The sequence below is a fragment of the Zootoca vivipara genome, chromosome 12 (assembly GCF_963506605.1).
Source record: "Zootoca vivipara chromosome 12, rZooViv1.1, whole genome shotgun sequence".
NCBI classification, from domain to species: domain Eukaryota; kingdom Metazoa; phylum Chordata; class Lepidosauria; order Squamata; family Lacertidae; genus Zootoca; species Zootoca vivipara.
In genome coordinates, this window is record NC_083287.1 from 30490315 (window position 1) to 30514287 (window position 23973).

At 42.2% G+C, this 23973-nt stretch overlaps 2 protein-coding genes across 4 annotated transcripts in view; one reads left to right on the forward strand and one right to left on the reverse strand.

Annotated features, from left to right (window-relative positions):
• COL28A1 (collagen type XXVIII alpha 1 chain) overlaps positions 1–5122 on the forward strand; it is an 81172-nt gene extending 76050 nt beyond the window's left edge. For both annotated transcript variants that reach the window (XM_060280753.1, XM_060280754.1), the window contains exons 33-36: positions 1300–1460; positions 2012–2246; positions 3819–3995; positions 4292–5122. In XM_060280753.1, coding sequence (XP_060136736.1) covers positions 1300–1460; positions 2012–2246; positions 3819–3991 — 569 coding nt within the window. In that variant the 3' untranslated portion in view covers positions 3992–3995; positions 4292–5122. The remainder of the gene's footprint in view (positions 1–1299; positions 1461–2011; positions 2247–3818; positions 3996–4291) is intronic.
• C1GALT1 (core 1 synthase, glycoprotein-N-acetylgalactosamine 3-beta-galactosyltransferase 1) lies at positions 2012–19260 on the reverse strand. Of its 2 annotated transcripts, none has more exons than XM_035129685.2 (4): positions 18936–19260; positions 16174–16414; positions 14545–15212; positions 2012–13990 (listed from the first exon to the last, which is right to left on the reverse strand). In XM_035129685.2, exons 2-4 carry the CDS (start codon positions 16397–16399, stop codon positions 13766–13768), a joined length of 1119 nt encoding a protein of 372 aa, XP_034985576.1. In that variant the 5' UTR covers positions 16400–16414; positions 18936–19260; the 3' UTR covers positions 2012–13765. The 2 variants fall into 2 exon arrangements, with proteins under 2 accessions (XP_034985576.1, XP_034985575.1); XM_035129684.2 differs by having other exon boundaries at positions 16174–16417.
• Positions 19261–23973: the final 4713 nt, after the last annotated feature.

A 23973-nucleotide genomic window follows, 5' to 3' on the forward strand; every position in this document is an offset into this window, starting at 1 on the left:
CTAAACAGGGCTGCCTTCAGTTGTCTTCTAAAAGTAACATAGTTGCTTATTGCCTTGACATCTGCTGGGAGGGCGTTCCACAGGGCGGGTGCCACCAGGCGCGGTGCTAGGGCTTTTTGCGCCCTAAGCAAAACACCTTCTGGCGCCCCGCCCCCCAGGCGCGCATGCATCATGACGCACGCACGCACACCGCTGATGCCCCTGCGTCCCCTACATGGGCAGGAGGAGCGCAGGCCAAGAGGTGAGCTCGGCGCCCTCCCGCCTGTGGAGGGGATGCTTTGAGCTCCTCAGCGGCGGCGGCTGCAGCGACCAAGCAGCGGCGGCAGCAGTGGCGCCCATAGCTGAAGGCTTCAGCTGCGGGTGCTGCCACCGCTTGCTCACTGCAGCCACTGGGGAGCTCACAGCATCCCCTCCGTGGGAGGGAGGGCGCTGAGCACTCCTTTTGGCTCGCGCTCCTCCCGCCTGTGGAGGGGACGCTGGGGGCTCCTCGGCGAGCGAGCGAGTGGGCGACGGCGGCAGCGCCCATAGCTGAAGGCTCCGGCTGCGGGCGCTTGCCGCCACTACCGCCGCCGCTGAGGAGATCTCGGCGTCCCCTCCATAGGCGGGAGGAGCGCGAGCACGCGCCTTGGGAGGGCGGCGGTGGCGCGGCGGGGCTTTTGTGGGGCAGGCTCGGCAGCGCCCCCTCCATTTCCGTACCCTAGGCAATGGCCTAGTCCGCCTAAATGGACGCACCGGGCCTGGGTGCCACTACCGAGAAGGCCCTCTGTCTGGTTCCCCGTAAGTTTTAAATGACAACTTCAGGTTATATTTTAGTGAGATCTAATTTATATATTTTAACTGCCGTTATATCTGTACTGTCCCTGTTATACCGAACTGCCAATTTAAATGTATCCCTATTGTGTTTCATAACTTCCCTGATTTTGTATGTGAGCTGGAACTGGTCTATGACCGAAATAATAGATTCATTCATATAATTCACATGATCCCTGACCACTGGCCATGCCAGATGGGGCTGCTGGGAGTCCAACAACCTCTGGAGGGCCCCTGGTTAAAACAAATGGGCCTTTCACCATCAGCTTCAGGGCTGGCTGTAGGTAGAGTCCTGGTAGCGCGGGACACTGTGCGGCGAAGCCGCGTGGAAGCCATGCTGCGCACTGCGAGGGCGGAGGCACCAGAGCGATCTCTGCGCCTCAGCGCCAGGGCGCCCGACCTGCTCGAGACTGCCCTGATCAGCTTGGTCTCATTCCTGGTGTATGGGTATTTCCATCTAACAGCATTGACCTTTTCAAACCCTTTCAGCTCTCGAGAATAAGATCTTCAAACAAATTTGTGAGAATGATTTCAGTCCCTACATCACCAAAGTGCTCAGCTCAGTCCTTTCTCCAGGGCTTGAGACAAGAACGAAGCATACTGGTCAGTTTTCTTTAGTTGAGACACATGAGCCGGATGTTACTGATTTTGTAAGTATTCCTAAAGACTTGTGCTTACTGTATATAGGAAGGGCTATAGCTGAGTGGCAAAGCATGTTTTTTATTTATTTATTTTTGCATGTAGGAGTCCCCCAGGTTTCAATTCTTGGCCTTGGTATTTAAGTTCACCTAGTTTTACCATGAAGGCTGGAAAGTTTTGTCATTTTTCCAATCATATATTCAGTTCGCCAAATTTCTGCAGGAGTTTGTATTTAAAAAATCCTCCTGAAAATTCTTCAGCATTCAAGAGCAAATTTTCCCTAACAAACACATTTTTGCATACAATTTTTACACATTAATACAATGCATCTTTATGTGTTATTTTCATTAATACATTCATTTTTGCCATACACATTCATTTTCATAAACTTTGGTTGGTTGGAGAACTGCACTGAAAAAACAGATGAATGATGGCTGTGTTTTAAACTTTCATATTGTTTCAGAAAGTGTGAGTTTGACAGATTTGAGATGTGAACTGAATAGAATTCCCCCCCTATTCCTATTTGCCACTGACATTTAATTCTTTATTTCCTTTTCTATAGCTATCGCCAGGGGTTCCTAGTGAGAAAGGCGTGTCACATTCTGAATGGGACCGCTATGTTACTACAGCTCCTCCTAAGCAACTTCCTGATAGTCACAGGCGACCAGCCGCCCCTTCTGTTCATGAGGCACAAGAGTTTTTCGAATTCAGAACTCCCAAGCCAGATATAACTCGTGTATCTAATGTAACTAGAGATGTGCAACCTCTGTCAGCTGTTCTGCAGCCTCATACAAAAGGTGTGAAGGGATTCTTCTAATGGAAGGGTTAAGGGATGGAATCATAGTAGTTGGAAGGTACTATGAGCAGCATCTAGTACAGACATAGCCAAACTTCGGCCCTCCAGATGTTTTGGACTACAATTCCCATCATACCTGACCACTGGTCCTCTTAGCTAGGGATCATGGGAGTTGTAGGCCAAAACATCTGGAGGGCTGCAGTTTGGGGATGCCTGATCTAGTACAACCCCCTGCAATGCAGGAATCTTTCACCCAATATACCGTAGGGCTTGAACCCACAGGCCTGAGAGTAAGAGTCTCATGGTCTACCAACTGAGTTATGTACAGACTTTATGGGCCTTTATGAGTCTTGAGTTTGCTTATACAGTCGTACCTTGGTTTTCAAACAGCTTAGTTCTCAGACGTTTTGGCTCCTGAACGCCATAAACCCGGAAGTGAGTGTTGCGGCTTGCGAACTATTTTTGGAACCCGAACGGCCGATGGGGCTTCCGATTGGCTGCAGGAGCTTCCTGCAGCCAATCAAAAGCCGCGCTTTGGTTTCTGAATGTTTTGGAAGTCGAACAGACTTCCGGAACGGATTCCATTCGACTTCCAAGGTATGACTGTATAGGCCACCTCCCCACAAAGTTGAAGTTAGAGGCAGCGAAATTAAAGGATATCACATGGCAACAGAACAAAGTCACCAGTTAAGGGGAAAGATTTTATTCCTCTTTTCATAGATCACTTCATTGCCTGAAGCAGGCAAAGACAGAATAAAGCACAGGTTACAGTCTTTAGCATGTCATCAGTGTGTTTGTGGACATAGCAGCCACAAGAGGGGCACATTAACTACTGTGTTTCTCTGAAAATAAGACACCGTCTTATATTTATTTTTCCTAAAAAAACAACACTATGGCTTATTTTCAGGGGATGTCTTATTTTTTTCCTTCCCCCCCCCCCTGCCATGGCTGGCATTGCTGCTGCACCTATCACTATGTCTTTTCGGGGTATGGCTTATATTCCTTGAATGCTTAAAAATCCTGCTACGGCTTATTTTTTGGCTACGTCTTATTTTCGGATAAACAGGGTAGACAGAGAGTTTTGTATGTCCAATCCCAGCCTGGGAGTAAATGCCATTGACGTCCCAAGTTATTTGTGTGCAAGAGTGGTAATAATAGAATGAAATAAACCTCTGTATTTGAATGGAACGTGGACAAACTTGAAGGGCTTCCACACAGAACGTAAAAAGAAAACTATGGTACTACAACATTACTTCTTCTAGGGTTGGGGAAGAAGGACAATAGAGAGCCACACCCACAAACCAGAGTTAGTGCTGTGTACAACCCAGCTCTGTAGCAAAACTAGCAGAACCGGCAAACACAGGAGTAAGCTAGGTTTGCCTTGGTTGTAGAAAAGAGGGGAGTGGCTGTTGTCTACACATACACCCTCCCATTACCAAATACCTCAGGTGCACCTATTCACAGCACCATAGCAGGGGAAGACAAGGCCCAAGATTTTATGTTTCTGTAGAATTTGAGGTTTCAGTAGATGAAAAAAAACACACAAGCAAAACCCAACCCATTTTGTTTCCAGATGACAGGTGTTTTGAACCAATGAAAACCGGAGACTGCCGAGACTATACAATGATGTGGTATTATGCCAAGGATGTAAATTCTTGTGCTCGCTTTTGGTATGGAGGCTGCAACGGTAACCTAAATAGGTTTGAGACGGAACAGGATTGCCGGGAAACCTGCGTTCGGGACTGAGCGGGTACGTCATGTTAATAGCAAGACCTCTGCTGAAGAGTGTTTTCCTTGTAACAGTCAGATGCGAATCTTATATGCACAAGAGATCATGCTGACTCTTCTGTGACTTTGCAATTATTTATAAATATCTATTGCCTGCCTTTTCTTTAAAAACTTTAAGGCTGCTCGTTGGAAGTTGGAGCAGGAAGGAGTTAATATTTAGAGCTGAACTAGTTAAGAGCAGAATACTCTTATTACAGAAGTGGAAAGGTTCTGTTGACGTATTTCAGGTATGAATGTTGTTTTTGTGTTCTTTTACAGAGCGAACTTGAGCTTTGAGAAGAAAACAAAGTGAAATATTCCTGGAGTTTGTATAAGAATACTAGAGTGTTCCAAATGCTGTGTTAACTAGTTTTGTACCACGCCTGCTGCTTTTTACAATGCATTCAACGGATTTTATAGAACATATTATCTTCGTAATTGATAGCTTCACTTGCCAAAAAGCATCTTAATACTTCTGTGTTTGTGTTTTAGCTCTAGTACTGCCCATGGCAGCGTTTCAGGAACTTTTAACAAGAAAGATAACAAGGATTTTAATGTTTAGCTTTAGTAGAGCATGACCTTTTGTTATTTGGAAATGAAGAGCAGAACAATGGAGGATACCTGAAACTGGTAAATCAACAAGTGGAAAAAGTGCCTTTGAATGGGAACGCCTACATTTAGCAGCCAAGGATCATCAAAAGACAGGGCATTTGCTTTGTTTCCCTTTATATGTCTACAGTAGCCAAGATCCCGTTGTAGTGGTGGGCAGCTCGACACACAGAACCGGTGGCGCTCCATATGTATCCTCATCACAACAAGAGCCACCAAGTTACTCCAGTTAAGCTCAGATGAGTAACAAAAATGGCTTATGGCCAGATCAGGGTTGCTAATTTTGGGATTTTTTGTTAAAGCTCGATCCACACATTTTTATTTCTCAGGGCTCTTGTACAAATGAGTGCAGTAAAGAGTAGAATCAATTTATAGGGGAATTTTAACAGAGAAAAAGCACTGAAAGATGTACATAAGTGTATTTTTTGGACCTTGCCACTACGCAAAAGTACTGTACAAGCTAAAATTGATGTGTAATGATTAAACTGATTATATGAACAAGAGGGTGTGTGTGTCCGCTCTCCTTACGTGGAAATGCTGCAGTTATGCATTTGTGTAATTGTCTACATATTGAACACTAAACCATGGATCATTCAATCACCTCCTTTAGGGATGTCCGCAGCATGTTTCATTTATGTTATGGTTCCTCATTCAGAAAGTGGTTTGATACACAGCAGTGGTAGTTAACTTGGGGTCCTCTAGCTAGTTACTGAGCTACAGTGCTGACCTGTAGTCCAGGATGAGGAGACACTGTAGTCCAGGCATCCCCAAACTGCAGCCCTCCAGATGTTTTGGCCTACAACTCCCATGATCCCTAGCTAACAGGACCAGTGGTCGGGGAAGATGGGAATTGTAGTCCAAAACATCTGGAGGGCCGAAGGTTAGAGAACCAGAGGTTAGCCATTTCCACCCCCACAGTAGAAGCTTGCTCATGGACCACTTTAGTGGATTAGAATTAATGTACATGCCTGTCCTTTGCAGTGCCTCCTATTTATACTAATTCTTTACATAAGCCTAAGCCGGGTGTAACTGGCAAATGTCATGAATGTGCTTAATTATCATCATTCAGCACACAAGGTTTTGCCTTGTTTTCTTTATCATACTGCAATTAGGTTTTGCCCTTGCCCTTCATAAACAGCAGAGCCATCAGGTATCATCACATAGAGGCCTTCCAGTGAATAAATAAAATAGCTACCACACCCCCACCTGAATCTTGGCCATGGTTTTATTAGTTCACTCTGACACTGAGTCAGGCTCTTTCTGGTGATTTCTAGTTTAAATTTTAAAAAGTAATAAATCTACAGCACTACAATGTAAGTAAACTTTAATTCAGGCACAGCATTAACCTATTGGCACACAGATTGTTCTGAAACTCCATTGAAGAAAGTGGCTAAAAACACAGGATAAGGGGGCTCTCTTGATTTGAGGTAGAAATAAGTGGGACGTTATAAAGCTTAGTTCAATTTCTTATCCACCCTTCACCACAACATCCAGGGTGGGCTACAGCAATTTTAAAATACAATGTTAAAGAGAGTTTAAAATAAATATATCAGATGACAATATTAAAGTAAACATGTCAGCTGCTGCATCAGAATAAAGTTGAGCTAGATGAGCCAAAGATCTGGCAGCTCTTTGGTTCTCTTTATATGATCCATCTTTCCAGGAAGAAGCATCATAAACACAGTATCCATCCGTATAAAGGGATTTTAACTAGTATTAGTTACACTCATGACTCGTATGGGTCAATTTAAATAGGTGTCTACTTAATTAAAACTCAGATACAACTCAAACACTTTGTATCTCTTGATCCATTGCTCAGAACACTATAATGGAATTCACAACATATACCACTGAAAGCCACAAGGAAGTTCTTTTTTAATTGACATAAGTTATTTTTATTTGTGCACTTCATTTAAATTAATTGCTAAAAAATGGAGAAAGGCACTTCAAAGATGATATTTAAAAACGGTGATTTATATTTATCACATGAACAAACCAGTCAGTCACCATTTGCTGTGAAAAAACCCTTAGCCTGTCACTTAAAAACTCAATACACTGCTCAGCAGTTAAGTTTATCTTTTCAGATGTGTTTCTAGTAAGATTTGTACAGTTTGTTGTACACAATATACATTGTTAATACACGAAACACACACAAAAAAGTTTTACAATCCGAGTATGGTATCATTTTACAATATACATCGAGATCAAGGATGGGACCAGCTTATACTTTCTCCACAGATAGAAGTCTCACAATCCTAACCTTTGTTATTATAGTTAAATGGAAACACAAAGCAGTTAGAATTGTAATATGTACAGAAGCAATCTCATCACTCTGACAAAGTAATTTGAATACTCCTTTAAAATATGCTTTAAAAACGGTTAAGTGAATTTAACGAAAAGTGATTAAAATAATCTCATTAGGCAACAATTTGCAAAATGTTTTTTCACAAGCTGAACAAGACAAGCACATTTTGTATAACACAAAAGAATACAAAAGCAATGCGGATCAAAACTGAAGTTCAGTTCAGCAATGTTCATATCCACACTATACGCTGGAACTACATTTGTAGCACTTTAATAGTTACGGCTTCCCCCAAAGAATCCTGAGATCTGTTGTTTGCCCCTTAGCTACAATTCCCAGCACCTGTAACAAAATACAGTCACCACAGTTCTTTGGAAGAAGCCATGCCTTAAGTCTATGATGTGGACGTGGCCAACTCAGCTAGCCATTATTTTATGCCAATCCACAAGAGTGTACACCAATACCTAAAGGGATCTCTTGTGCCTTTAGATGCAAACATGCTTTTGTAATTAAGAATACTAGACATTTAATATACTACGGTTTCCACCTTTTAGAACCAAGATCAGGGATGCGATGAACGAGGAGGAGTCAACCTTCAGAATATGGCAGCTGGGTGCTATTCCGCTTCTCTACACTGAACATACAACATAGAGAGAAAAAATAGTTCAAAGGAAAAGGTGGAAGAAAATTTGAACCCCAATGTAATAAGCTGCTTCCCAGAAGGTAACCTGTGCCTTCTCCTGCTAAAGGCACTCCTGGTCAAAAAGCAAATAAATGTTTAGCTGGCTCAGTGGTAGCCATTGCACTCCCAGTACTAAATAACGGTGGCTCGCTCAGACTAAATAACAGTGCACACTCAGACTTCTAGCTACAGCTGCTGTTCCTGAGGTTTTTTTTTGGGGGGGGGGAATCTAGAACAGGCATCCCCAAACTGTGGCCCTCCAGATGTTTTGGCCTACAACTCCCATGATCCCTAGCTAACAGGACCAGTGGTCAGGGATGATGGGAATTGTAGTCCAAAACATCTGGAGGGCCGATGTTTGGGGGTGCCTGTTCTAGAATGATGTGTTATGTAACATGTGGAGATAACTGGTGGAAATCGATCCAAGCCTTTACTTTAAAAATCAGCAAATAAAACAAGCACTAATGTAAAAAGCAAAGATTGCTCCCTATGTTGCTGTGCCATTACAAATGATGGACAGACCCCAACTGAAATAACTTTAGATGTACAAGGGGGACCTGCAGTAAAATGCTGTGGTGCATCCCCAGGCCCCCCAAAAGGGCCATTCCTGTTGGGACCTCTAAACATCATGAAGCAGGAGCCTTGTAGTGATTTTTGGATGTTGTGGGGGAAAGGAAAGGGATGAGGAAGACCCCCACTCCCCCTACCAAGGACTTCTGCTGCTGTGCTTCAGCAAACAATGTGAAACTGCCTAAGATCCTGAAGATCCACTGTGGAACAGAAAAGTCAGTAGAATAATGATGGACAGCAAGGGTGTGTGATGAAAAACTGGAATCAGAGCAAGAACAGTTGAAGGGAGAGAGAATAAAGGCATGGGTAAATGAGTTATGACAGCTGTAAAGAGAGGTCAGGTATGCCAGGTTAGTATAGTAAAACAATTTGTTCTTCTTTATCATTTGACATATGTTCCAGTACTATTTTCTATAAATACAGCCAATGTTCTTAAATTCATCTAAGTGTTCTGGCTTTGATGATTCTAGGATCAAAGTGTCATCCCACATCTTTGGCTGATCCATGCAGGTAGCAGGTTGTTCTGAGAAAAAGGAAAGTCTAGACTGAGTGAACCAGCTGACAAAACAAGCCTAATGATGCCCAGGTGCCTTCTATAGGACCCCAAGATGTCCCAACTTGGCAGCAAAGTGGTAGCATCCAAATTCATGGAATTTGGAAATCATGGGATAAAACTGGTGAAGTCCTGAATACCCCAGAATTTTGGTGACTCAGAACTTTAAGAGAAGACCCAGAGCAATGCAGTCAAGTGTTATTTTGGTCTGGAGAGGTAGTAGAGGCTAGATAATGCCTTATAAGAAAGCACCAAATTCCAATGGAGGTAACAAAGATGCAGGGATGAATCCTGATTCCATAGAGGTTTTAAAAATGGCGCCTGAGCTTGAGGTGTCCTGTCTGGAAATGAAACAGAGAGCCAAGAATTGGAGTAGAGGGAGAAAAAGGCCCAGAGGAAACATGGATTGAAGCTCAGGGACGTAGAAAGAAGAATGAATTGAAGATTATTACAAGAGAAGTCAGAGAATGTGAGATTGTGGAAAATGTGAGATTGTGGAGTGCATACACAGAACCACCCAGGTAGCCGTGACAAAGAGGGTTCAGGAGCCACAGCATTTCAGCTTAGAGACAGCACTCTCCAAGAGCCAACTCATGGTGTTAAGTGGCCTGGGTACAAGTTGTAAGTAGGAGGCAGAAGAGTTCGGTTGAGACCTGCACTCTGTTCACGCTCCTTATGGTATACCAGGGCAAGTGGCTTGCAGTACTGGTGATTTGGAACCAAAAGAGCATGAACAGTTGCAGAAGTCCATCTTGAGAGGGTTCCAAGCGAGAATTCACCTGCCAAGGAATAGTGAAATAAAGTACCCTGAATTTGCTGAAGCTTGTGCTAATGTAGTATGGAATACCCTTTCCACCACTGCTGAGTTAGCAGCAAGACTAGACATAGGGAGGAAGTAAAACTTAAGGTGTGATTCTGTAGCAGACCATATTAAGATTGCTTCTGTTGAGGCAGTAGGTGCATATTCATTTCTGCAAGCGTTTGCAGAAATTGTATGGGGGCCCTTACAACATCATGAGTCATCATGCCAATACAAATGACTGTCCAACACACTTCACTTGAGAGAACTATGATTTGGATTTGAGTCTGTAGAAAAGTGACTTGGCTGTTGGGAATCAGAAAAAGGCTACTGAATACTCTAAATCTAACATAACAGACGGGCTTAAGCCCTGGAGAAACATCTGTGAATACAACATAAAACTTTGGTGACTTCACCTCAACCAAAAGGAAAAAGAAATGTGAAACCTTGGTAAGTTGGGAACAAGAACTCTATCTTGCTTTAATGTCTAGAACCTGCCAAGATGCAGGGATCAGAAAATAAATTCAACTGACTGTGGATGCAAACGGACCATTGTATTCATATATTAAACTTGGGGATACAGGTGAATATGCATTTGTCACTGCAGGAGGGCAAGGAACTGCTAACCTTGCTGGAACTTTGAATAATTATTCTATGACTCTACAAGAAACATCCTTCTTAGAAATGTATGCCTAGATTAAATGTGGGCCTCATTCTTGTTTCTGAAGAAACAGATAAACTGAAGGAGGCTGAGACTCTGAATTACCAGTTGTGGTTCTTCAAATCAGATTCCTTAAAAGGAACTATCAACATGACACCTGTGACAGTTCAGTGGGCATTGTACATATTGGCTCTATTAACTCTGAAGTTTCAATTTGATCCAGGAAAGGGGTGTTACAAATGAGCTCTGCAAATGGAATACAGACCTGTGAAATTCAGTAGTACTATTTAAACCATGATTTATATTCTTTTCTGTTGTCATGGAACATCAAATTCAGACAATTGTTGGGAAGGGGGCTGTAACAGAAGAGGGAGAATGATTAACAGCAAGGGCATGTGACGGGACATTTGGGTGGATTCCAACTGACAGATTTTGAAAATGACAAGTTGAGGGGAGAGTTAGAAGCACTGAAAGAGTGTATGGGGGAGGGAAAGAGAAGATAGAGAATGGAGGCATTGATAAAAGAGTTCAGATAGAAGTAAACAAGGGGAAAGCGAAATGCCAGGTTTGAGTAGTAAAAATATTGATATTCTTCATGAATTGACTATTTGTTCTGGTGTTATTTCTATAAACAAAAAAGTTTCAATATTTTAAAATTAAGGTGTTTTAGTTTGGGTGTATTCTAGGATTTAAAAGTCTCATCCCATGTGTATTTAAACAATATACACAACTAAGCATTCACAATAACTCAGTAAGTTGTGGCAACAAATTAGGGAAGTCTGGACTCAATGGACCAGCTGAGTTACTGATCTATTGAATTCCCAAGAGCCAGCATATTGTCTCCTTGGAATGCAGGAGCTGCCATGTCAATACAAATAATTGTCAAGCTCACCCCAGATGAAAAAAATATATTAAGCATACAAGTGCCACCTGCAAGGAAATGCTGTTGTGTTTCCCAGCACACGAAAAATAACTGCTCCTGTTCAGGGCTCCAACCAGCCCAGAACAGGAGCCTTCTATCTCAAAGGGGAAAGCAAGGGGAAAGTCCTCTCCTCCAAGGCCTTTGGCTGCTTAAAAGAATCAGGTGGAAAGTGATGGTAAAGACCTCTGCCTGAGATCCTGGAGTTTCTGCTGGTTCGAGGAGACAATAAAGGGCTAGATGGACAAGCAGTCTGGCTCTAAGGCTGATTTCTGTGTTTTCTATGTTCCTATATGCTAGAAGGCTCAGGTTCCAAACCAGAATGCATGTACATATATATTTTCCTTTATTTCTAAAACATGCAGAGAAGAGGTTTTTTAATCCAATGCAATATATACCATCATACTTCCTGTAAGCTGTCAGGGGCCCGAGAAGGTCAATTCCTTCTATTCCCACCCCCATATCTGGTTTGCTTTATCTGGTTCACTCAACTGACATCAATATTCCATGCACCTTGAGGAGAGTAATTTTTATTTTTTATTTTAGCTTCTGTATACCTAGAGAGTCCCTCAAGTATGCAGAAATCAGTACCCTTTTGCTGCCAAACTGATAGCCATTCAACTACGGTACCTAAACTCATGAATAGAAAAGGTCTAATAATTAACATTCTGGTGTTTAAATGCAAAATGACTTAGAATAGTTCACTTCCCCATCCGAAGATTGGCCACACACTTCACTAAAGCAGTGGCAATTTATACCAGGTGCTTGGAAAATACTTTGAGGTAGATTGCCATGTGACACAGGGCAGACAGATGAATGCCACTAAAGTCGAAATGAGAAAAAGAGACGGGTATAAACAAGCTGGAGACTAAAACGATGTTATATATCACATAAGCAAAAATTTATTCTACTACTGAGCAATAGTTTAACATTTGTCTCAGCAATGCATCTGCCACCAGAGATGCTCTGAGAATTTGGCATGCCTATTATTTTTTGCACTTTCCCCTCGTGATGGATGTAACAGAGAAGCAGCACGTCTAAAAGCCAAGATCTGCAACATTCTGGAAATTCCAGTTTTCAAAACTTCTCCAGACAGCTCTATAGCATAAATTTAAAAAATCTACTCTGTTATTTTCATGTGAGGTAAACCCTCCTTAGGTTAAGAAGAAACGTTAAGATTGTACGGAGCATTCATTAAGAGCAACAGTGGCAACAGAACAATACTATTATCCCATGCCTAAACAATGGAGAGGGGCAGAGGGGTTCTGCATACGGAAACCTCGAAGTAAACAATCTTATAAGACAGTGGTAATTCTCCAGTGCCCCATTTCAATTAAAAAGCACATAGTAATGAGTTCAGGAAACTTGGTGATGATTTATAACCAGCAAACACCATCAAGTACAAAATCTCACTGTTATCATCAATATGATGAATTTAAGGCAAACATAAAACAAGCCTTGGTAGATCACTTTTGCAGGACTATAGAGTGAGAAAAGTCTAAATTTGAAGTTGGGGAGGGGGGAAACCAGGATGTTTCAGTACACAATATCTAGAGTGTGAGAGCATGATGGCTACAGGAAAACTGCACTACTGTTAAGTTTAGCACAAAGTACACAGCTCCTTCATGTGTGGATAAAGATCTATGTTTTAAAAGAGTCTAACACAATAGCACAACCATCTGAAACACACAGAGGAAATCATGTTTTAGACTAACCAAAAGGATGTAACACAAGAAACAGGAATATACTATTAAAGTTGAACTGAACAATAACAGCCATCTAACCCTAAATGGAAACTAACACTTAACATTCTAGACAGGCAACATAATATCACATTATGTTGCAAGTCCAGCTCTATAAACAAAGAATTCTAAAAAAGAAAGAAAGAAAAGGAATCAATAGCATTAAACCAGAATGGAGCTATGCACAGCTTGCTGCTTCCTATAGTACTATCATAGTAGTTCCTATAGTAATCAACTTTCTGGATGAAGCACGATAAACATATTTAGATATGCTTTAAATTTATCTAGTGAAACTGTGCCCATTATAATACTACAGAACTCAAGATTCTCATTCAAGTTTCTACCTAACCTTCTGCCACATCCCAAACACTCTGACTTCCTTCCAATGTATGAAACTAAAATCCAACATTTCAAAAATTAGATCTAAATGTTAAACTTTGGCATCTAAGCAGGAGGCTTATTTCTTGACAGCTAAGTTTGTCAGGATAAGCTTCTGTTTAAATACTCCACATTTGAATCCTTTAGCAAAGAATGCAACAGTATCTAATGTAATTAATTGAAGGTGTCCAAGAATTGACACAAAGCATTGTTTCATGATAAAAACGACTAAAATACTGCATATTGTGTGTCAGTGTGAAAAACAGATATTTCTTTCAATATAAGATTTGTGTGCATACATTACTAAATCAAGATTAAAGACATTTCATTCCTCACTACAAAGCTTTATAGACTTGACCTTGCAGTCCTCATGGCATGTGAAACGACCTTGCTACCAGCATGATTAGAAAAGAATCTGCTGGCTGCAGCCACATGAAGGAACACTTATAATTATTTAAGAAATCCATCTAGCTCTACTGTAAGCTAAATGTGATAGTTCAGCATTCCATAAGGCGCCTTCAGTGCAGTACCAAACATTTTATTTAGAGGATTTCAAAGGCTTTTCCATTTCAGCTTTGGCTTTTATATCACCCTTTGCTGCATCACTTAAATTTTGTTTTCCTTGATCCTTAGGAGCATCAGGATTGTATCTGAACTGGTACCCATAAGGACGGAGATGATAAAACAAATATTCCAGCTGATACATAGTGGTGGCATCAACATAATGAAAAGAAACTGCCAGGTCAGAGCAGCAGCCAGGACCCTGCCATGAAAGAGAAAAAGCATGATGAACAGGCAAGATAAAGAAATAAATGTTTTAAATATATTTTAAGTGTAAATATGAACTATGGTTTGTCACTTAACAATCTGCTCAGGGTGTGTGTTTTTTGCTGCGTAAAAGCATTTTTTTGAAATTCACTGTTTCAGAGTTGGTCATAAGAGTACCAAACTATAGCAGAATCACTTTGGGGACATAAGAAAAATGCTTTCTTCTCCCCACCTGCCCAATTTTATTTGGCAAGATACCCATAAAGCTTAAGTGTTAGAAAAAAGAAATTCAATATAGAAAGGCTCAGATACATGTGTGTGTGTGTGTGTGTGTGTGTGTGTGTGTGTGTGTGTGTGTGTGTTTAAAGAGCTATTAGCAGATGTAAGAATTTGGAAATCAATAAATCAGAATACAATTCTCAATTGGATGGGCAAACAAGTGACAGTATATGGCAGCTATATATGGAGAAAGTTAAAAGGTATTTTCTAGTGGCCTATTTAGACTGTGAAGAGATATCATAATAGCTCCAATCACTGCAAAAATCTTACCTCTACGGGAGGGTAGTAGTTATAATTCCAGTACCAAAAGGTTTTGGGTAGGTATCCCTTAATTAAGTGGTGCTCTGGCACAAATGGATGGAAAGTTTCTTTGCCAGTTGTATCCCTGGAATCTCCAGCTTCTACATTAATACCTTCCATGCATTTGCCTAATGCCAAGTCTTCAATGGAAGAGCTATGAGTACATTTGTTGGTCTTAAAAGCATCCACAAATCTCTTCAGAGCTTCTTTGCTGAGCACATAACCTGCACCTCCGCTCATGTAGCCCTGTTTCACAAAAGGCTTAAACTTCCTTCCAAAATAAATTGGTTTTTCAGGACTGTGTTTTGAAAGAAGCCACCTCAAGTTGTCCAGTGCAACATACGTGTCATCATCTGCCTTCATGAACCAGTCCGCTTCATCAAGATGGTGATCGTGTACATACTGGAAAGCTTTGATGGTTTTCCAATACAACTGATCCCTGCCTTCTTTGGTTTTTAATCCCACGGTTGGGAAGTCTTTGTTTTCCTCAGAGCTCATAAATAGCACTCTGTTGCAATGCTGGGCCCAAGTAGCTTTGACATGTTTGGCTTTCGTTTCCAGATTTTGAGGTCCAGTCATCACCCAACAAAGTATTCTTACTTTCTGGTACAGTTCTTCAGCAATATTTTTATTTTCATCTGTGAGGAAGCAAAATTGGAAAATACCATTAGTATGTTAGAATTTTCACACAAGTAGAACACCACATATTTATTTATGCACTTCCAAGTACTTACATGCCACTTTTTAGAGCTACGCCCTCAAAAAACAAAGTATGTTGACCTAATTGACAGATACAATACCTAAGTTGGCACATCAGAAAGGTGTATACTTCTAAAGAATACACGGTTTTGCCATTAGCTCTGGCAGCCACAATAATGGGACAGCTGCTCCAGCACTCTTAAAGGTGCAAGATTCTACAAACTTGGAATGTTGCGGGAGGGGCGATACTGAGCAAGGCTAACAGAATAAATATTTGTAAAAGTATGCTGAAAGCTTTGAACTATCCTTGTCTACACTGTAAATGAACATCACCTCAGTTAAAGTTTATCATGACATCCACTTTCTTTTAAATGCTAAATTATGTTAAGATATTCTCCATCCCCTTTAAACAGGATAAGAAAAGTATTTCAATTTCTCAGGTGCTTTTACAATATCAATATCTGAGTGACAGTTGGGAAGATGGAGAAATTATCAGATTCCTAGATATCAGCACTATGGGGGTTTTTTTTAGGGGGGGGCAGAGCCACCAGCAACAAGTTTTCAGCTTTACAAACTTAAACACAATCATATATGCACTTCCATGAGAATAAGCCACATTTAATGCAATGTAACTCACTTCAAAGTAGATGTGATAATGAGCTGCTGGCTTCTTAAGGCATTTGGTTGCTCTTGGCATTTAATTGCGGACTCAGAACATTTTAATGTTACAAAACAATTTAGGAAAAAACTTAAGCCTGTATCCTAGAAAGATACATGAATTATTTATTTTGAATACTTATAACATGGGATATGTGTACAATCCATTTTCAAGGGAAGTACAAGGTTATATATTGTAAAGAAAACTGAACTGTAATGCTCTGTGCAGCTGCATAAATATACCTTTATGTTGACCAGCATCTGCATTGAAATTCATTTGTCCTTTCAGCTGATGGCTTTCATCATCACCATCTGAATGATGGACATGAGGGTTGTTGTAAACGAGATGAGGCTCAACTTTAACTTGTTCTTCCAACACTAGACTAAATAGCAAGTAACATAAGAAAAATCCAATTGCTGATCCAAATGTAAAGGTCAAAAAATGCATTAAGGATTTAGGAGATGCCATTTCCTGAAGAGATTTCTGCTGTGGGAGAGAAAGAACACTAATTATGTTATGCTTGAGAACATAGATAAAAATGCAGAAAAACACTGACCATATGAACATACTTTTTCTTTCCATGCAATTAGTTTGTGATTATACCTCATTTTGAAGATGCCTCATACTTAATTATTTACTGTGTTTTGAACTAGTATAAAAATATTTTGTTTTTCTAAACATAGTAAAATATAAAACTTGGCCATTTCATAAGAAAGTATAAGAATAAAGTAATAAGCAACAATGGCCACATCCATAATTTCATGTTTAAAAATTTCCATTTGTGAACTTAATTTAAAATTGGGGCAGTGTAACAAAAGGCATCCAAGAAATCTGAAGACTGACAAGTAATATTGGTCAACAACTTACACTGAAAAATATTTTTTTCAGTGTAAGTTGTTGACCAATATTACTGGTCAGTCTTCAGATTTCTTGGATTCTGAAGTGTTTCATCTTCTAACAGCACAAATTCAAAGTGTACATGCTGGGAGAATAGTGTGAGCACCAGTATGGTGTAGTGGTTAGAGTGTTGGATCTAGGAGACCAGGGTTTAAATCTCCACTCAAGTCATGAAGCTCACTGGGTCAGTCACTCATTACCTTTCAGCCTAACCTTAATCTCCTAGCCTGCCACCATGTAATTTCCTTTACATACACCTTTCCAGTTCTGCAGTGAAACTTGACAAAGGAAGGTGGTTTTGTCAGTTTCACCAATACTATGTCACTTTTCTTTCTTTTTTATATACACCAGTGTTTATACCCTTTTGATCCCACTCCTATCCTGGGAGCAGCAACAGCAAAGAACTGGAACACGTTTTCTCAGAGTTGGTGCAAGTTACAAGGCTCCCTCCTTCCCACATATTCCCATACTGGGAAAAGTGGTTAACATATGAAAAAAAGCATTCCCTAATATTTTAAACTCCACAAGAAAAAGATGGGTGCTGGAGGACTAGAACTGCTATAGAAAAGAATACATTTCATAGGTGACGTGATACAAAAATACTACAGGAAAGTTTAAACATTACATTTTAAAACCACCTTCCTGTAGGACCACAGGTGGTTTTAAAAAAACCCATCCCTTTTTTGTCTTTCAGGCTTATGCACCAACAGCAGCAGAGAGGCATGAAACCATCTAATGAGAGAATCCAATGCATGTTTAAGCGAAATTAAGTCTCCCTGCATCCAATGGGGCTTACTCTCAGGTAAACGTACCTCAGACTGCAGCCAAACAGATCTATCCTTTGCAAGCGGAAGTACCATGTCCGCTGCTTTAAATGGGATTTGCTCCCATGTTGCAGCTCATGACAGATTTGCCTTTTTAAATGTTCACAAAATGACTCCCTCGGGACAGCATCTCAACACAGCAGACTTAAGAAACTTCCCGTTTCTGACAGCCTGTTTCCTAGTGTTATCTAGTGTTATCAAGGCCCGTGCCTGTCACTGGTGAGCTGGCCTTTACAACCCTGCCAAGCTGCCTCCCCACTTCCTCTTGTGAAATACTCAGCTTTCAGTCCTTCCAGCAAGCTCAAGCAGTAGGCTGGTATAGAGGTACCGTAGTTAACCTATAAGATCGCCTTACCCCCATAGATGCCCACTGAACTGCTTTGATCTGCGGAACTGGCACTGTTGCAGGTGCCACATGATCCCTGCTCCGCACTTGTAAGGACTCGCATGTTTTAGGCCTAGGGCAGCAGCACCTACACTTTGGAACTCCCTGCCTAGTGATGATAACCAGGCAGGCGCCTTTGCCGTCCTCCTTTCGGCGCCTTCTAAAAACATGTTTGTTTAGACAGGCTTACCCGGAAATTCAGAAAGTCCATGTGTGTTTTATCTGTGGCTTCCCACTGTTTTTGAAGGTTTTAAGCTATGGTTACCAATTCTCCTAATTTTTAAATTGCTTTATTTTTTCCACAGGTCGCTTGGAAGTTGTTTTGTTTTGTTTAAACCCCAATCAAGCGGTGTGTATATAAATTCCATGAAATAAAATTATTTATATCGCTCCCTCCCAGCACTTATATGCACTCCTCCGCTTCCAAGTACTGTACGGAGCTGGGAGCCCGCGGATGCAACCCAGAAAAGCCGCCCCGGCCCCGCTCTCCTCCAATGGCGACGGTGTGGATCGATCGCTACTATCAGATGTAGTAAGCGAGCCCAGCTGCGTTGGGGGGGGGAGCCGATTTTCGCTTAGTGGGGACTCTGAGCTTCTGCCCATGGGCGCAGCTAAGGGGGCCTCCCACCAATAAACAGTAAAAATCAATACAAACCTGAGGTCTCCCCCCCCCTAACCCAAAAAACCTGTGGCCCCGGCTAAAAGGCGAGTTGACACCTCTCCCTAAAGGCTCCTTGGGAGGCTTCGTCGCCGTCGAACCAGGCCGTTATCTCCCACCCGCGACATGGTTTCCACACGACACTTGTGACCCCGACTTGGGTGTTCGCCACGCCGCTCTCCCCGCCTCCTCCGGGGCGAGCCCACATCCCCCTCTTCCCCTTGGCCACGCTCCCCTCACCTTGCCCCGGGCCTCAGTCAGGACATCCGAGGTGAGCGGCGCGGGACGGTGGAAGAAGGCGCCTCCTCCTCCTCGTCGTCCTCCTCTTAGGCGCCCCGGAGCCACGAGAGGCTTCCAGGCGGAAGCGGCGCTCGGGAGCGAGGCCCTGTCACGGCCATCGCGCGAGGGCTCCTCTGAGCAGGCCGGCGCCTACTCGACGCCCATCCTGCTACCCTCGGGCCGCCCGACCTGAGGGAGGAGGAGGAGGAGGGCCTAGGCCGGCCCGCCCCGCAGCCAGCTGCCTCCTGAGGCCCGAGGACGGAGCCAACCAGCCCGGCCCGCGGCCCTGCGATGGGGCGGCGCCTGGCCGGCCTTGCTTCCCGCCCACCTGGTGACAGAGCTGAGGGAGGAGGAGCAGCGCCGGCGCCGGCAGTTGCTTTCTCTCTTCAGGGCCGTTTTCCGGGGATGGATAACTGTCAGCTTCTGGGGTGGAATAAATACAGTACCCTTTAATCCCCGAGGGCTTCATTTCCTCGTGACTCAGCTGCAGCCCGAGGAGTTGTCGCTTAAGGGAGTCGCGCCCTCTGACTAAACAACCAAACAAATAATAAAAGTTCTTACTAGGCAATCTATTCGCCTCGGCCCGCCATTTCATCGCAAAGCCAGCTTGCTTTGGGGAACAATAAGCATGCTCAAGTGCTTTTTGCTCTTTGCCCTGGGTGTAAGGCACACTCCCTGTGTGTTTTATAGGGCTGTTGCAAAAGGTAGAACATAGATTATAAGATTAATTTGGCAGAGCAGGTGTGAGGAAATTCAAGCCTGGGGTCCAATGTGGCCCTGTCAAGGGCAAAGCCAAGGGGAGGCAGCTCCCCCCCCCAAAAGTCAATCAAAATCAGTACAAATCTGAGGTTCTGCGCCCCCCCCCCCAAATCAAAAATCCTGACTACGCCCATGGACCCTGTTAAAACTTGGGGCCCAATACAGATCAGCACAGCGTGAGCTTCCATAAAACAGAAGTTGCATTACCTCTTCAGGCTTGGATTCAAGTTGCTTTTTCCTGTAGCAGCCAGAAACAGCTATGCTTGTACAATGCATGAACCTCCCAGGGACATGGGCACTCATGTCAGTTTTCCAAACAGTTTTGCATGCAGACGCACCACGTCGTACTAAATGCATGTACCAAAGTGATGCTTAGGATGATTAAAAGAAAGAGAGAGAGAGAGAGAGAGAGAGAGAGGTCTACACAGTTAGGGAGAAAGACATGGGTGTAGTCAACGCGGGGGCAGATCAAGTAAAACAATAGAAATACTTAACTAACTGACCAATCACATAAGTTCTGCTCTCCAAACAAAAGTCCTCCCCCCCCCAAGTCCTGCCCCCACTAACAAAAATCCTGGCTACGCCCATGGAGGAAGACAACAGTTATATCTGTCATGTGTGATGTTTTCACCTGTGCATTTTAAAATGGCCCTTAACAGTCTGATGTCTGGATACAGTGAACTCAACTACAACCACCAACACACTCCTTTGAGACTGGCCACTATGCATTTATTCTATCTCTCATTGTGTCAGTGAAATAAGTGGCAGGATACCCAGATATTATTAAACACACAGTCGTCGTCGTCCCCCCCCCCCCAATATAGGCTTTATGGAGCCCACACCAAAAATGTCTAGGTTCATCTAAACCTGATAGCCATCAAGTCATATGCAAAACCAACCAACCAATTTTTGCGTAATTACTCAGTTAGCACACACAAAATGTTTCAAAAGGAAATGTTCCTAGGCAAGAATGTCACAGCTGATTTAAGATAAGTGATGTCAATGGTATTACAATTAGATAAAAGCTGTGTACACACTAACCTGTTTGTAGCACACAAATGTAGTTTTTATTCATCTGGAATAATTTATCCTTATCAACATGTTGCTTTCAGTCTAAATTGGTTCTAGATCCTGTTGTCCACAAGGATGTTTGAAAACTCCTTGATTAGGTTGTCCATGCCTTTTCCACATTGCATGTAGTGGTGATTGCAATCTTGGTACACTCACCCACAATGTCAGGTGTGAGGATACATCACACACACTCCTCCACTGCTACATTTGTTTTTAAATGGACACACTGCAGGCAGAGCAGGGTCATGCGAAACTTACTTCAATGTGATGAGGATAAAAGTATATGGAAAACTTGAATAGTCCAGTTAACCTTGAAATTCTGTTTATGTGCATAGCAGGAAGTAATTGCAAGCTTATGGTAAAACAGAAGTGTACTTAGCAGTGTTTTTGACTTCATCTGTTTTATTAACCTCTGGTGCCACTTTAAAAACAGCTTTTTTATTACTTAATCTAGATCCTGTTTGTTTTTTTCTGGCAAATGAGGAAGAATCATTGTTAGGAATCAGCCTGTGCTGTAGAGCAAGGTCTAATATCCTGGTAGCCCTTCCTGGAGTTCAACTCAGCATGAGTTCAACTCACAACAATATATTTGTGAAAGATAAAGGCTTGAATGAAAGACTTGATTGAAATTATAGTTCATGAAACACTTATTCATCTTTGCAAGTGTGCATGTTAGGACCTCTGTGTGTGTGTGTGCCTAAAGGTTTCCTGCAGAGTTGCTTCTTCCAAATATGCTCAGTGTCTTACATAGGATTGCATATGCTTATCCAGCTAACATACTCCATGTGCCTGCCATCTGTCCTTTCAAGATATTCATCGTCAGCATTTACAACATGCTCAATCCCCAGCATTTTCAGGATGGGCTGCAATACTGAGCTAAATGGACTAGTGTTTTGACTTTAAAAGATGCTTTTTGAAATGGACATAGTATAATTGCTTTGTGGTGACTATAGTATATCAAAAGGCTGTGTGATAAATGGGCATTTGCCAACAGCACTGCAAGCCCCACCCCCCCACCGGCCTGCCTTTGGTTGTTTTCAGGGTCCAGGCTGGCTGATGCGGAGAGAAACACTCCATCAGATATCTAAGTCCCAAGTTGTTCAGGGCTTTATACGCTAACATCTTGAACTGGACTCCAGTAACATATAGGCTGCTCCTGAGTATCTTGGTATACTATTTCAGATCTTTTACCTTTTCCAGTATCGTTTAGCAATGCTCCTTTGATACTATTCCTCTGCACCATTCTAGGGCATGCCTTCTCCGAGGGAGAGTTATGCAGTGTAGCTGGAGTGTATGCCCTGTGTACTGAAAAATAAATCCCATTGAATTCAACAGGACTGAATTTCAGTAACACTCATTTCCTTTTCTTTCCCCTTTGAAAATGGATGTGAAAGCTGAGTCAGGCTCTGGCTTGGAATGAAAAATTGTGTTGAATATGCACAGCAAAGGTTTTAATACTATCTCAATGTTTGAAGCAGATACTCCATGATAAACACATTTTCAGAAAATGCCAACCTGTTGAATTAATCCGTAGGTATCATTTTGCTTAGCTAAAACCTATGTCTCATCTATTTCAGTACACACCTGTAAGACACTAAGAAGAAATATGCCCATTTATTGTGTCTTAATATTGGGTACTTGTAAATACTCTATAATTATGCCAAATATACTGTAATGTGGCGTCTGAGTATGTGCTAGTAAATGTAACATGTAGCTTGGTTCTCAGATTCAAAACTGCTTGGAAAAACTGACCTAATTGTGGCAAGCTTCTTATTGAAGGATATTGCCAAATACAGGTCATTTTTATAACGGTTCCCACAATACGGTAGCTTACTACAGTATTTTTCATTCAGCTGAAGCTGAGTTGATTTGGATGTCAAAGCAACAGCTCTACCTTGTGACAAAAAAGGGTACTGCTTCTTTCGTCCCTGGCCTAAAGGTTTCAAATTCAGGTTGAACAATTAAAGTGGATTTGTAGAAAGGACTTTTGAGGTAAGGAAATTGATGGGGAAGTGCACTGTTTGGCAGAATGGTGTACCGTATAACCTTCCTGCAAACAAACTGGGATAAATGCTCAATAAACAGGACGCCTAGAGTAGATGTGTAAATCTTATGGCTACATTCTGCGCACCTCCCCTGACTCTCACCCTGCTTCCTGTCTATAAAATCTAGTTTGATGAAGAGTTCTGCTGAACTTTTACTTTTGCTCTGTATTTTGTGATGACTCCCTATGGTTTGTATGGGCAGCATATGTAAATTCATTTCTCTCAAAATACTAGAATGTAGGGTCATTCAGTAAAATTGATTGGCAGTAAGTAGCCACATACAATACAAAAGTAACTTACTGCAAGTGCTTCTGTAAGATAGTAATAGCTTAGGATGGATGAGTTAATGACTATTGGCTATGTGTTGCTAAAATGGAACTGTGATTGGAGACTTATCAGCAGATCTTGGAGCTTGGCAGGAATTGAAATGGGAGAGATTGAATTTGCGGGGGGGGGGTGTTGTGTGAATGTGTACAGTGCTATAAACCAGGCATCCCCAAACTGCGGCCCTCCAGATGTTTTGGCCTACAACTCCCATGATCCCTACCTAAGAGGACCAGTGGTCAGGGATGACGGGAATTGTAGTCCAAAACATCTGCAGGGCCGAAGTTTGGAGATGCCTGCTATAAACAAAACATTTCAATAATAATCACAGCCATGAAGTTATTTATGTACATAGCAAGCAGGTGTGTTGGCCTAAATTAAGATCCAGGTTCAAACCCACTACTTAGCCAGTGAAGCCAGCTGGGGTGCCTTATGGCAGTGAGAGGCAGATTAGGAAGAATACTTGAGCTGGTTTCCACTGTGTGTGTGTGTGGAACATAGGGCCACCTACCACCAGCTGCTCTTTGAGAAGGATTCGGAGAAAGAGAATTACAGGCAAAGCCAATTCCACCCTGCTCCAGCTGCCTACCCATTTAACCACCAGGTGCCCTGGGGGAAGGAGCCTGGTGACGTCTTAATATGTCAGCATTGCTTTTTCCCATTTTTAAAACAGTGGAAGGATTTGGATCCCCAAAGGTGGGAGGATCAATAACTGTAAACATTGAATAAAACACCAGTTATTATCTTTCTATCCCACTCCCTGCCTTGCAGGGTTGATGTGGGATGGAAATAGCGGCAAG